The 15,833-nt window shown below is 33.2% G+C and overlaps 1 protein-coding gene across 1 annotated transcript in view; it reads left to right on the forward strand.

Annotated features, from left to right (window-relative positions):
- LOC106461388 (sodium- and chloride-dependent GABA transporter 1-like) overlaps nt 1-15,833 on the forward strand; it is a 102,503-nt gene that overhangs the window by 4,485 nt on the left and 82,185 nt on the right. The window contains exon 2 of the mRNA XM_013921204.2: nt 2,687-2,948. Coding sequence (XP_013776658.1) covers nt 2,693-2,948 — 256 coding nt within the window. The 5' untranslated portion in view covers nt 2,687-2,692. The remainder of the gene's footprint in view (nt 1-2,686; nt 2,949-15,833) is intronic.

Raw genomic sequence — 15,833 nt, forward strand, 5'->3', positions numbered from 1 at the left:
AGAGTAGCCCAAGAGTTGGCGGTGGGTGGTGATGACTAGCTGCCCTCTCTTTAGTTTTTCACTGCTAAATTAGGGACGGTTAGCACAGATAGCCCACATGTAGCTTTGCGCGAAATTCCAAAACAAACAAATTAGCTATTACATCTCGTTATCATGTGTTATAGATAGTTAATAATTAGTTACTGATTGTATACTTTAATTTCGTCATACTTTTGGAACAAACAAGGAAAAAAATACTTTTGAAATAAACCCTCTACAAAAGTAGTAGTACACAGTCGATGACGTCACGGGAAAATGTCATGCCAAAGTTCAAGGTGAGAGATTGAGTGGCTCCAGTGGTGGTTGTGGTGGGGTGAGGTGGTAATGAGACATATGATGGGGCCAAACCTAAAATAAATCTAAAATTAAATAATGGACAGCGTTAGCATGAGATGGTCAACGACATTTCAAGATCTCCCACCCTCGTTAATGTCAGCCTTGTCTGAGTGGATCTAATCTCTGGATGTCACTACTTGCAACGATATAATCAGAGAAGCAAGAAATGAAAAGATAGATAGGTATTGGTAGTGAAAAAATTACATACATTAATACTGTCTTCAATTTCTTGAGACGGATCTAGTATCCATTAGGCTTAACCAACAAGAAAAAAATTACAGCGAGGAAACATTTCTCCAAGAAGAAAAAAATCAAAAGAACGTTGTTCCTTAAGAATAAAAAATTACAAAAACAAGTTTGAAACACATTAACTACATCGTTCCAGCTGATAAAACACCCCGCATTCAGATGGATATTAATTTCTGTTGCCGAAGATACAGAGGAAAGGAGGAAGAATGAAGTTTCAAATGAGTAGCTGAACGTGCTGCTATAAACAAAAGCGAGTGAAACCAACGACACTTGCGCATTTTCACACGTTCTGTCCAGTATCTACTATTATCACGCAGTTCTTATATTGATCTACTTCCTTGGATCTTCTCTTACAACTGCACCGAAGTGCCATACAAAGAGAGAGGTAGAGGAAACGGGTTTTAAGTAGTCTCCTTAGATTACTTTAACTGGCTTCTATTAACCTTATCCATCAGATTCTCCTCTTTAACAACCTCTCAGCGTTTTGTTCCTTGGTTGCTCAAATGCACTCGTTGCTTAAAGACTGGGATACAGAAATAGGCTTGACTGTATTGTACACCACTTAGTATTCTCGTTAAATTTAATCTACTTTCTGAAACCAAGCCTTGGGGTAGTTGATAATTTTCAACAATCAAAAGAAATAAAAGTTAATTTACTGATCCAGTCTTTTTTGACAGCAAGAGCGAGACGTTTTCCCAAGGATAACCTTCAGTTATCGGTATGACATAACAATTAAAAAAATATATGTATATAATCAGTTTAACATTCACTGGGACCTAGCGTGGCTAGTTAGGTTGCTGAGCTGTGAATTTGAAGGTCCAAGGTTTGAGCCGTGTTATTCTGATAAACTCGCTCTGCCATTTTGGTTTTGGGGGAAATTCAATCGAGTTATTCAGTTGAGAATAGTCTCGTAATAGCCCCCCAGTAGCACAACGGCATGTCTGCGGACTTACAACGCTAGAATCCGGGTTTAGATACCCGTGGTGGGCGGAGCACAGATAGCCCATTGTCTCGTAATAAGCAACTGGCACTGTTCTTGTTCAAAATATCAATATTTACTGTCAGAAACTATTTTTGTGATTATTTAATTATGTTTTATAAGAAATACAAACCTCATGTTATTTTGGTGAAAATATTAGAAATATCTTTCACCGAAAAATGAAAAGTTTTTAATTGTATAACTAATTAAATTTGGGCAAATATATACTTTATTTCTTTTACATCATCATGTTTTACGTTCATTGTTATAAACTATAAAACTTGTTGACGTTCCTCATGTTTGTCTGCGGACTTACATCGCTAGAAACCGAATTTCGATACACATTGTGTAGCTTTGTGCTTAATTACAACCAAAAACCCTCATGTTTCTCAATAATTTAACTATCGTTAACTATAATGGATTAGGTAACCAATAACTGCCTTTAAGTGATAGTGAAAATGCGTCAAAATTAGGAAAATTACTCTCAAGAAAAGCAGGAGGATGTATATCATTTAATCCAGAAACCAAGAGCTTCCAGGGCACTAAGGCGAGCCGTGGACCCCGTCGTATTGAGCGCGCCTCGTTTCGCTCGGTCAAATAAACCTTAAACCTCCCACTTTTACTTTGCCTCCTACACCTCTGTATAACAGCACTTTACTAATAGTAAATCTCGACGTTTATCGTCTCGATGCGCAAAAATGCGCTCTGCGCGTTGGGGCCGTACGTGCGCTACAAGAGTAATTGTCAAGTAACCCATGAACTAACAGTGGGCGCCGTTGACTAGTCGCCTTTCCTGTAGTCTCTCAGATCAAAATTAGGGAAGGCTATGCTCAGATACCTCCTGTGTACCTATATGCAAAGTTCTTAAACAAACAAACGTTCTCAACAGCGAAATTGTTAAGCTAAAAGAAAATCAACTCCTTTTTTTTCTCTGAGGCCGAGGAGAACGGTAATTTCGTTAACACGCACTGAAAAATATTAACATAATACATTCTTCACAAAACAAGTAAAAGCAGTCAGTTCAATAGATGTTTCGATGAATTAGGTTTAAAGCGATTAACAATATACATATTTATTTAACAGTTCACCATGGCGGACGATGACAAAAGCGTGTTGAACACTAAAACCTATTCTGCTAATTGTGAGTCTCCTCCAGAAGCGACAGAAGAAAGGCCTGTTGTTGAAGGTGTAACACCTGCTGTGGTACCCAAAAATGCAGAAGATGAACTTCCTGAAAGAGGAAACTGGGTTGGAAAGTTGGACTTTATTATGTCATGCGTCGGTTATGCCATTGGCCTCGGTAACGTCTGGAGGTTTCCATATTTGTGTTACAAAAATGGCGGAGGTAAGGAGATAAGAATATAAAATTTTATTTGGGATTATTCAAAACCTATTCTTGAATGTCAAAATTCATTAACAATCAATTGCTTACCGTAATAAAAACACAATAGCTCGAATTTCTTGTCTTACAAGCAACTAACATCCAAAATTGTAAATGTATAATAGTGTAAACAAATTAAAAGTTATGTAAGACGAACTTTTCACCATTAATTTTACGCATATGTTTCATCTTCTTCTTTCATTTAGACACGTGTGGTAAATGACACAAAATCCAGTGATTGTGAGTAGCGTCGATGTATATGAAGCAACTGTTTTCTAAACACGTACCGGGCATTCACTCGGTTAGCTTTAGAAATCAGAAACCTCAGTTGGGGTTAGAATGCTGAATATATCTTTTTCCTGTATGATTCTTTCTCCCATGTTATGCGGGAAATTTATCTTTATATGTGCAAGTCTATTAAGAAAACGTCAGTTACTTAACAGATATATTAGTTGTTCCAAATGAATAATTTGTAGGTATTGTACACGTGGAGGATTTCACCGGGAATTGCTGTCATCTCACGTTCTGTTCTGATAAAAGCAAGTTTGAGCTATCTTTTTAAACCAAGTTTATATAAACATAAATTGTTATGATTCATTTATTTACTGTTGACTTAATGTTTACTAATTAAATGCACTGTACTTAGTGCACAGTGTAGAGACGGTGAATAATAATGTAAATGATTTTCATAATTATGATTACGTATACATCTTGATCATTTAAAAGTGACAATAAGAAGAGATGTATTTTTAACCTACTTACACATACACCTTTCTATGCACATCCCTCAACCCCGAAAATTGTGAAACGATTTGACGTGTAAAGAATAAGAAATGTAATATACTTATAAATTAATATTTTAATTTTCTAGAAATAAGCGTAACTTTTAACAGTTTTAGATTTACCAATTGTCATAAAAACGCATGGAATTTATCTAAAAGCTTTCGCATTTGCTAGACATAAACACTTCACAAAAATTGGTCCATATCGTTATTTATTCCTAACCTTGCAACCCTTAGATGGTGTGTTTATCACGTTTTCGGAAACAATGATTCTAGTATCGTTAAGCATTCAACCGAGTATTGTGACTAGGATCGCTTTGGAGAAAAAACATCCTTTATTTGAAATTCAACAGCTGAGTCGGAAAACGTTGGGTAGGCTTAATCTAAAAACGTCAAGTTTCATTAATTTTAGAAAATATCTTACGAATTTCTTTTTTGCAGTTCTATATTTCATGCTAAGTCAAGATATGTTTGGCGTATTTCTTACATTAGCTACATTATCATACAGGGCAATGAGCGGTTAGAAAATCAACTTTTATGCACAAACTTTCTAAAACAATACTACTAGCATGGTTAAGAAAGTTTTCTAATTTTTGCCAGCAATCTTCTAAATTCTAGAACCATGTGGTGAAACATGTCATTTGATGAAAAGTTAATCCAGTCTTGTTTCAATAAGGAGTCGAGCAAGGAAACATGAATGGTAGCTAGATAAGGTGCATCAACCGTAAATTCACATCTTATCTTAAAGTCTCATTGAGGAACTACTGACACTAACTCATTAATCTTTATAATTTTCCGCTCGGCAAACAAAGACCAAGATTCATCTTTGGTGAGCAACGCCACATAGTTACATCAATTAAATAGCATTAATTAACACTAACTAACTGCTTGTTTCTTTTTCATTCGAATAAAATAACCATATATTGAAATACACCCAACAAGAACTTCTTCTGGCTAAAACATTTTTCAGAGTTATTCAAACAGTCCTGATATAAAATTATAAGAAATTTGAGTATATCTTCACATGATTTCCATACCGATTGGGGACAGTATAAGAAAAGACGAACGGTTAAGTTTGGTTTTTCATTTATATTAGAAAATTAATGTTTAGATCAAAGATGGGAGGATATAACATATGGCTGAAGAAAATTTTATAACCATATAAAATCACAAAGCTGATAATAACACAACAGTAACGATACAACAATAATTAGATTAACCTTTATTTGCAGGCCTCACATTTAGGAAAGATTTAGAATTTAAAATTAGGAGCGGGTATAGGTATTTCGTTCTTCTGGCATATTTCAAATACAGATCTTGTTTTTATACCAAATGCTAGCAGATGACACATATTTACAAAATAAAATGTAAAAACAGATGACCAAACTTTAACAGTATACGTTCTGTTTCTTAAGGATGTGAGGAACGATTTATTTAAAATTTGGGAAAGTATAGTTTCAATTAGTATTATAAGAGCTATGGCACGTACTTAAGATTGTCAAAAACTCCACTCAAATGTTTAAAAACACGTAGCATCATGTTATAATATGTGATATCCGAATTGCTGAAGCCCAATAACTTGAAATAAAACAAAAGTTTTAAATTTAACAAATATGGAATTGACGATTAAAAAAAGATAAACCTAAAAAATGGGAAATTATGGGATTCAGATTGTAATATTTAGTGTAAAAACGAATCATTGTAATGTTTTATATACCTTCCCATCACAGGCTTTGTGAAATTTGACTTAATTCTAATTATTATTATTTTTAATTTCGTCGGTAAGTAACTGTCTTATAACTTTAGTTAAACGACTTATATTTTATAACAGTCTACGTTTTGTGAAAGCAGAGATTATATATATCCCAAACGAAAAAAATAAATAAATAACAGAAAAACTATGAAAAGTGTTTGCAAATTCAATCAGAAGACTTAAATTGAAAGGCTTGAGGCGAAAAGCTGAACTAGATTTTGAATCAAACTTTTTTTGTAGTATTGGTATCTTCGTGAACCACACAAATCGTGAGATTTCAGCGATAGATAATTTATTGGATTGTAATGAAACTTTTCTCCCTGATTGGATGCACCTCTATTGAGGGGCGGAATCACCCGACTTGTTTGTTCTCGAACATGCACACGAAACTACCGTTTTTGGCATTTTAAGTAGTTACAGTGCTATGTTTTATTCTTCTCGTGACTTGATTAACCTATAAAACAACTTATCTTTGAAACCCTTTTGCTTAAACGACTTGCTATCTGCTACTAAGAACTAGAAGTGCTTAGGAATATTCGTCAAGTTAGATTGTAACATTTGAGCTGATATAAACAAAATTCCACAAGAGATTTTTCTAAACCACAATAACAACTAACTAATGTATTTCTGCCAAATTAAAGTTTTGTAAAATATTTATACGAGCAAAATTTATAGCTAAAACTACACAAATGTTTATATTTTTATATTCTGAAGTCAAACGGGGAATATCAAGCAATGTCTTGAATCAGTGCCAAATTAAGTATTGTGGTGGACCTGGTGGGACTTAACCATATGGAGGTCCATATAGATTCATCGTAAAATAGAAACTAAAATGTAGTGCTATAAAAACAATCTATTTTTACAAATGTAAAAAAACAAAACAAAAAAAAATATCTAGTAAAAAATGTCACCCATACTTTTCTAATGGCAAAGTAAATTATTACGTCTGTGAAATCGAGGCTGCACAAAATTTCGGATTCAGTATAAAAGACAAGCAGTTAAGCCAACTTTTAGTCACTATGGTGCAAAGTTCTTTTTGGATGAATTTCAACTTTGAGAAAGATTGCTCACCACTACAGTTGCTGATCATCAGATTAGAGTGTATACATAGCATGATCTCAGCATTCGAAAATGTAGCTTTTCTTACCATGTAGCAGCTTGTATATGAACTGCTCAGTACTTCAATTATTCTCTTTATCTTCTTGAAACAGTTTATCTATTCTAAAGTGAACAACCTCCTCGCCAAGACAATCTTCTAGGCCTGAATAACATATCTGATTCAGGATCATTGCAGTTGATGGAATCTCTTCACTTTATCCAGTTGACCTAAAAAAAACTCTCACAAATTTCATTATATGCATTGATACGTTTGCACAGGATCTGAAGCAACATACCAATTACAGGAAGGAATCTCTAAGCTCAAAACTTTTCTTTCGGTGTCCGTTCAACATCAGACGCCTCACCATAATCAAGCGGATTCAACCGTACATTGCTGGGCCGAACCTGTGTCCTTTGCTTATGGTATGGTGACGTACCAGAACGCTGTGCACCATTCTTTCCAAATTCATCAAATCAATCACGCTGTGACTCCAAAAAGGTTTCCAGAGATTTCGGCAAAATGATGGCAGTGTTAAGATCCATCTTCCGATCTTGCAATTGCTTGTTGGTGATGTTGAATCTTTCCAAACTAAAGTGCCAAAAACAGCAAAACTCCCCTTTCGAGCATACAAACGGTGTTATAAAGAACAGTAACAGTGTTGCAAACATCTTTTTCATTCACATCATTAGACATATCATCAAGAAGTTTTTGAATCTCCGTATAACCAGCTTCCACTGCTTTTGTTGAATTTGCATGAGCTGACCAACGAGTTTAGGGACAAGTTTAGCTTTGAGCATGTCATAGCACGCAGCTGAAGCAGTGAAAAAGTGGTACAACTATTCCGCACAATCAATGAATGCTACAAATGTTCCACACAATCAACTGCAGCCCGCCCACTAGATTTAAGGAATCTGCACAACAAGAAACATATATTGCTAGTGAATTTTTTCACGAATTATGGATTGCAATCCATTATATTTTGCACTCATGTTAAATACATTGTCATACGACTGACCAGGCAATATGAAATGTCAATATCCATTTTTTTCAAGAAATTACAGAAGGAAATCAGTCATTCGTTGTCCCGTATGACCGTGGTTTTCCACAAACTTAAGGAATCGTTCTTTGGGGCTATCATTTTCAATGTATCGTATTACACGAGTTAGTTGGTCAGAGTGGCTATTATCATGGTTGGATTCAATTGACACTAAATAGTATTTTGATATTTTGATGTGATCAAAACTTTCTCACCCATTAATTTTATAACTTCTTTGCACGTGGTTAAGGATAAAAAGTTTGCATGACCAGTGCCTTTGTTTGCATGTTTTTGAATACGCTCTTTGAGGAATGTATCATAATCAGATAGCAACTTAAGGATACCGAAGTAATTTCCATTTTTTTGTGATCCAATGAGTTCATTATCTCCACGAAATGCTAGAACACGCTTAGCAATAAACTCAATGATACTCACAACCCGTTTCAGTACATTTCATCAGTAGTTTGTCACTCCATCTTTTTGTTTGCACGACTTATTATTAATCTGCCCAACTACTTTAGTTGCTTTGCGAATTAAGTTACAGAATTGCAGTGAAAAATGGACCTTTTATACATTCTCAGTTTGCATACAGCATGGATCCAATCATTGAAACCATCTGTCACTATTGGTATTTGTCCAATGTTTAAGAGCTTACAGAGAAAACAATAGATTTGACCAGTTGCAGAGGAATAAAATAACCAATCACAGTTTACCTTGTTACCATTTGAATTTATACGATCAAACATTTGTGAAGTACAAATGCGTTTTCTTTTTCGTTGTTATGTTGAACTGATTTGCCGAAGACTTTATTACTATGCTACAGGTTTGACCTTCCCTCTTTGACCATAAATCTATTATGTCACCTGTCGATTTGGTTGACCATAAACCAACATCAGCCAGGAAGCCTGGATGCTGCTCTTCCGGCTTTAGTTGTTCTTGAGGCTGCTAAATGTGTTGTATAGCTGCATCTCCATCACCATCCAAGTGTTCATGTTGCTGATCTTGCTGACTGTGTCGACTAGCTGGAAGTTCTTTAGCTGGTGACTTGACTGTTTTACTAAAATCTCTGAAATATTGCGTGTCTTCCTAATGATTTATTGATATTGTAAAGCCTTCTTTTGAGCAAACGTTCTTCACTGTGAGCAACTGTCAAAATTTCGTGGTGCTTTGTATCTGTCATTACTACAAACTGATGATGATCTCCCTGTAAAAAATACAAAATACTTATGTAAATTAGACACAAGGACAACAAATTATTATTTGATATATTTGGGAAAAGTGTATATTTGCTTTAAATAATCTACGGCAAATAAAAGAGAAAAAAAGAAAACTTAGATTGTGTTTATGTTTAATATTTGATGATTTGTGGAGGCTCTAATACATTTGCACCATAATGAATCTGTCAATGCCTTGAATTGTTTAGAAAAATGGACAAAACTTAAAAAGAACAACGTAAATGTATTGTAAACATTTTCAGGAAACTGTGAATTAAATTAGATATATAATCCCTATTTAGATGTTTTACTTTTCATACCTAAAAGTCGAAGATCCATACAATGTTGTCTATTTATACGGTGCAACTGCAAATTTTAAACTCAACTACTGAACTTCAACAAAATCAATAACCTTTAAAGCTAACGCACAATTATTTCTTCTAGATTCTTGATTGCAATTATAATTCTTATAAGACATTGGTATTAAGTCTATTACTTTTTAAATACTACATTCTTAATCTGGTCTCTTAGGAGTATTCAGGAATTAGAAGAGTGTATAATAATGGTATTCCAACTTCATAATATTTGTCATATCCATTGCCGAAACGACGCGTTTTGATCAATCCAGAGCTCTTCAGACTGACTGGGGTACAATAAACACAGTAGTGGTCGGAATATTACCTATGTAGGCCATTTGATACAACAATGGTTGTTATTCATGATTGTTGATAAAAAAAAATTCAGTGATTTGCTATTTGGTACTCGATAGCATTAAAATAATTGACGGAATATTCAACAATGAAGAGTTATTCTTACATCAAACATTCCAACAATGAAGAATTAGTTTTACGTCAAGCATTCCAACAATGATTAAGTTACTAATTTGTATTCGCTTCGAGAAGATATTATAAAGTTTTCATTAACATTGACCAAGGTAACCTTTCACTTTTATTTTGCACACAACAGGAATTAATCAACTTTCACTTACAAAAAATAATAGTGTATTTCTAACTGCTATACCATAACGCACCGGATTATGCAGCAACAATTCATTTAAAGAGAAATTTCAAATCTTCTATCCACCAAGGTAGTATAGTATTCTTGAAATCATATTTATGAGCAATGAAGCTTCCTCAACTATTGCTCACATACTATAAAATTTCCAACTGTTAAGATATTGAATTTAGCTTGTTTCTGATTCTCTAAAAAATGTTTAACTCTAATAATAATAAAAAATATATATAATTCCATAGTAACATATAACTGTCATAAGTTCATTAAACTATACCTTCCTAATCAGCTTTTAGAAATCATGTATATATTTATATAGCCAGTTTTTGTCATGTTCTCATTACATTATTTTCTCTATTTACGCCTCTATGACATCAGCAACTTCTTTATTCTTCCTAATATCGATACTAAACAAAACTGTGTAAATTACAGGTACATACGGATTGTTTTTTGTAGATAAACTAAACCCACCATTTAATTTATTTGATAATGAATTTGTTGCAACATTTAGTTACAAGCAGAAATTCTGATACAAAATAATAACTATTCTGGAATATAATGTCTGATGCAAGGAAGCGTAATCTATAGATCAGTGGTTTTTGTGACATTAGATCACAATAAGATTGGGGATCATCTTTAACAAATCTTTCTTTACTGGCTCTTAACGGGTTTTCAATATGAAGAACATAATCGAATCTCGATTTATTATTTATTCTGATGAACTCTTGTTCTAGACCTTATATGTTACTTCTATTACGACAGCGAAAGTCCACAAATTTGTTAAGTCTCTGGTCGTTTGTTTATTTCCGGTATAAATTCTTTCCGAGGAACTTCAGCGATACAAGTCCTTTCTTTAAATAAAACTAGTTTATTCTTTCTCAATACAACTTTGCAATACACAGAATTTCCACAGTCACTTTAACACACGCTATAATTCACAACGATTCACGTACTTTACTTACGGTCACTACCGCTCACTTGACTCAATTATCTGTCTCTATATCTCTCTATCTGCTATTATCTCTCCACTTTATTTGCCGGGCTTATATACTAAAATAGAGGACGCCTAGAAAAGACTAGAGTTGCCAGGAAAAGTCAAGATTCTTCGAGAATCTCATGACGTTTTACTAGCGTCACGTGACTTCCGCTGTCGTAACACTTCACTTCTCAATGTAATATTAATTGTTCTGATGAACTCTGTAGTTCTAGGTCTAGATTTTATATGTTACTTCACTTCTGAAAGTAACACTAATTAGTTTGAACTCTGTAATTCCAGGTCTAGACCTTATATGTTTCTTCACTTCTGAAGGTAATATTAGATCACAATAAGATTGGTGATCATCTTTAACAAATCTTTCTTTACTGGCCCTTAACGGGTTTTCAATATGAAGAACATAATCGAATATCGATTGTGTGCTATATACTGTTAAAACTTTCACTCGGTACTTGAGTTAACCAAGTCGGAGAACAATGTTGTAAGCTATATTTTTAATGTTATAATTTAGTTGTTTTCTAGAGGGAGCTGCTAATCGTAATGATAATGTAATAATCAAGAGTTTTCGTCTAATATTTAGAGCCAATGGTATATTATTTACAAGTAAGAGTTCAGAGTCAGAATTGAGATGTATAGCATCTCTTCAGTCACTCAAACGATTAACGATGAAATTCTGTAAGTAAGTATAATTGTGAGTTAGGCATACTTACCATTTGTCTAGGAATTTCTGTTCAAACGTTGTTTTTTGTTCTTAGGCCTACAACTTAAGTGAAAATAACGTTTAGCAAACGTTAAGTAAGAAATAAACAAATTTGTTATTGTTTTGTGGACTAGAATTAGCGTTATTTTAAACAAATAATCCAAAATAACTCGCCCTATCATAGTATATATATTACAACATATATATTATCTAAAATCATTACCAGTTTTATTGTGATGTAATGTCACACAAACCTCTTGTCTGAAACAAACTTCACAGCATCGATTAGGAATAAGTTACTTCAAAGGCCAATGTTATTCGCCAGTAGGATTCAATTAAATACAAAGAAATAACAAGCCTTTTCACCATGTTATAATAAAGGTCGGATGTGGTTAGTATGCTATGGGTCGGAAGGTTCAAGGATCGAACCATGATTTGCTGCTGAACATGATCCGAACTTTCAGCTGTTATAATTGGACTGTTAATCTCACTTTACGGATAAGAATAGCCGTTTAAGCGGCAGAAGGCTGCTGATTGGTTATTTTTACTCTGATCAACTTAATTAAAGATGTTTATGCCTGAACTTTAGGGTTTTTGATTAAGTTGTTTAAGTCATGTGCCAAAAATCATCAGGCAATAAGATTTTTAAAATATCTAATCAAAGGTTTGAAATCACTTAAAAGTTTGTGGTTGGATTAAAAAAAAACAACCTTATTACATGGTGAAAAATCCTGTTAAATCTGTGTATACTATAAAGGTTAGTGACTGCACTGAATGATATCAACACGATTTCATTTGGATGGGATGAGTAATGTGGTCAAATATTTTATTAGGATCTTTAATATTTTGATAAGATTTCTTAAACCGTTGACATAATGAAATGATTCCCTTTAACGCATGTGCTTTCTCTGAATTATGACTTGGTCTTTTCATAATATATGTCGTCTCTGAAGTTGATCAAGTGAGTTCACGAAAGTGATAAATACTTGATCATTGCAGCCATTAAACTACATCTGTAGGTTAGAGTCCAGAGCTAGTTGCAGCCATTAAACTACTTCTGTAGTTAAGAGTCCAGAGCTAGTTGCAGCCATTAAACTACTTCTGTAATTTAGAGCCCAGAGCTAGTTGCAGCCATTAAACTACTTCTGTAGGTTAAGAGTCCAGAGCTAGTTGTAGCCGTTAAACTACTTCTGTAGTTTAGAGTCCAGAGCTAATTGTAGCCGTTAAACTACTTCTGTAGTTTAGAGTCCAGAGCTAGTTGCAGCCATTAAACTACTTCTGTAGTTTAGAGTCCAGAGCTAGTTGCAGCCATTAAACTACTACTGTAGTTTAGAGTCCAGAGCTAATTGTAGCCGTTAAACTATTTCTGTAGTTTAGAGTCCAGAGCTAGTTGTAGCCGTTAAACTACTTCTGTAGGTTAAGAGTCCAGAGCTAGTTGTAGCCGTTAAACTACTTCTGTAGGTTAAGAGTCCGGAGCTAGTTATTTGGTTTTATAGTAAAGAAATAAAATATGATTTTAGAACAATTTAATTGTCACTATATGTTGCTTGGAAAAAAAGGAAAACAATCCTCAAAACTTTAACGAATTTGAAACACTCTCAATTTGATGGAAAGATAAAAAACTTGATAATATATAAATATATATATATATATAGAATAATGTATTATTTGTGTTACTAGATGGCGTTTAGCATGTTCCATACAAAGTTTCTCTCACTTTAAAGGTAAAATATATTGAGGCAATTGTTATAAACTGTAAGCGGACGATTTAAATTGAAATACAGCAAAAATACTTTTATTGTTTTAGAATATCTTGTAAAAACTGGTCTAACTACAAATCAAAAACGTGATAAAGACTTTTGTTTTTATTGGGATATCTGCTGTGTCCACCGAGGGGGATTAAATCTTGGAATTTACAGTTGTAAGTTCGTAAACTTACCACTGTTCCACCAGGAGACCAAATTAAGACATTAAAAAAAACTGTAATATATGGTTTACTAAATACGTTAAGTTCATGTCTGAAGTTGGCGCTTATGGTTAAACTTTTAATGAAATGTAATAAAATACAGATATAACTGTTTATGTCTTTCGCTCGTTTGATTTAGTAAGAGAGTTTAAAGAAAAAGAACAAAAATTTGTGTTGGGAAAAAAATAATTTATTTTATTTATTTAATATTAAAATACATACTTTTTTATGATTAAGTCTACATAGATAACTTCTTTCTATCATACACATAAGTACATCGTATCGACATTGAATGATTTCGACGCGTATTGCGTATAACGAAGCCGAGTTAATCGCGTTCCTTTCCCTATAGCCTCAAGCAGACACCGATAAACTCGGATCATGTTCACTGATTGCTCGTCCTCACGTTTAATAAAACCGTCCTTGTTCACGTAGCTCTTGATAGAACGGAGTTCAATTAGATTCTCGAACTAATTTCAACATGATAGAAAAATGGTGGCCATATGTATTAAATACGAACTTTAAACAGTCGATTAATTATACAGGTACTTGTGAACACAGTTTATAAGTGTTTCGTAGTATCAGGAATGTTTTATTATGTCAGTGTCTTGAACTATTTAGATTACAATGTTTTATACTCATAAATCCAGCTGTTACGTTTTCAAAGTTCCAATTACTTTAAAATATTCATCAGATGTATAATAATAGTAAGTGTTAGGAGATATTCATTCTTACGGCTCAAAATACAGCAACTTTATAACTAATTAAAGCTAGTTATATGTAGAGACGTCAGCTCTACGACTGTTTAATAATTTAAAATGCCTATGGATATTTAATGGTGGGATAGGTAGTTTAAAAATGTTTGTTGTTACGATACAGCAGAGATATCAATTTTATATGTACTTATAGATATTATAAGGTAGACATACAACATTCAATTATATATATTACATGTATTTTACAAAGGTGAAAATACAGATTTCAACGTACCTTTAATTACACATTTAATTGCATTCGTTCGAAAAATATGTTTTTATACTTCATAGGACAGTATGCAACATATAGACGTTCTTTTCATTTCTATCTGTGGGTCATTAACAACATGGAGACATTTCATTCTGATTCATTGTGACATGTACAACTTTGTCGACAACGATAATAAGAATAATATATACAATATTGTCCACATAAACACACACACACACGAATACACACAGACATACAAAACAACCACACTTTACTACAATCAACTTACAATTGTTTTTCAAAACGTATAATATTATATTATACAACAAATGGTAACAGTCTGTAACAAATAATCTAGTTTTTAATTGAACTATCTCGCGTGATATTTTCAAAACTGAAATATATTTTAAAACAGTGTTACAGTAACACATAAAAATCAGTGCATTTAACTTGCATGACATACGTTTTTTACTGCTTCAATAGCTGTATAGTGTTACTATCACATTTAACGTACTGTTGAAACGTTTTTGTAACACCTAATGTTTTTATAAATATTGAACGATCATTTTACTACATAATAAATGTGATTAATCACTATTATAAAATAACAACACTAACCGTTTTTAAATAAATATTTGAGGACTGAACGTTCTTCTACAGTAGAGATGTATCTTACATCACGTATGTGTTCAAAACCACAGTGCCAAGTAGGAAATACAAAGTTCGTCAGGTGGGAAGGGTAGACAGAGAAAAATATGATATAGAAAGGAGAGAAAGGTCATTGACCAACATGTGACTAATGAGAAAAAGTCACTTCCGAGTTGGCCAAGTCTATTTCGCATAAAATAAAAGTCAATTATAAAACATTGTTGCTATCTGTGTATTTATATTACACTTAATATTAAAAATAAACGGTTCAAACTCTACATAATCATATATTTTCTACATAAATTTAATGGTCACCATACTTTAACTAGAATTCTTTAAGTCATTGAATTTAAAAGTCAAGTGTTAAATAATAAACATGTGAAATGTATGAGATTTCATTATACCACACAACAAATTATATTTGTATGTACTCGAATGGTGACAGAGTTAGCTGTTTCTGATTAGTATTGATAAGCTCAGTTACAATTTCAGACATATCCTAATTTTTAATACTAGTCTACAACAAACAATCTAAAATTCAGTCAAATCTGAGTCACTTTTCAATATAAATACCCTGTCCCGTTCATCAATAATATCCAGACTGATACAGCTCTACTACATGGAAGAAAGAATGATAAACCAGCCTTGAAATGTAAGTATATCATTACATATATTTCTTC

Source organism: Limulus polyphemus, unplaced genomic scaffold (genome assembly GCF_000517525.1).
Source record: "Limulus polyphemus unplaced genomic scaffold, Limulus_polyphemus-2.1.2 Scaffold949, whole genome shotgun sequence".
Lineage (NCBI taxonomy): Eukaryota > Metazoa > Arthropoda > Merostomata > Xiphosura > Limulidae > Limulus > Limulus polyphemus.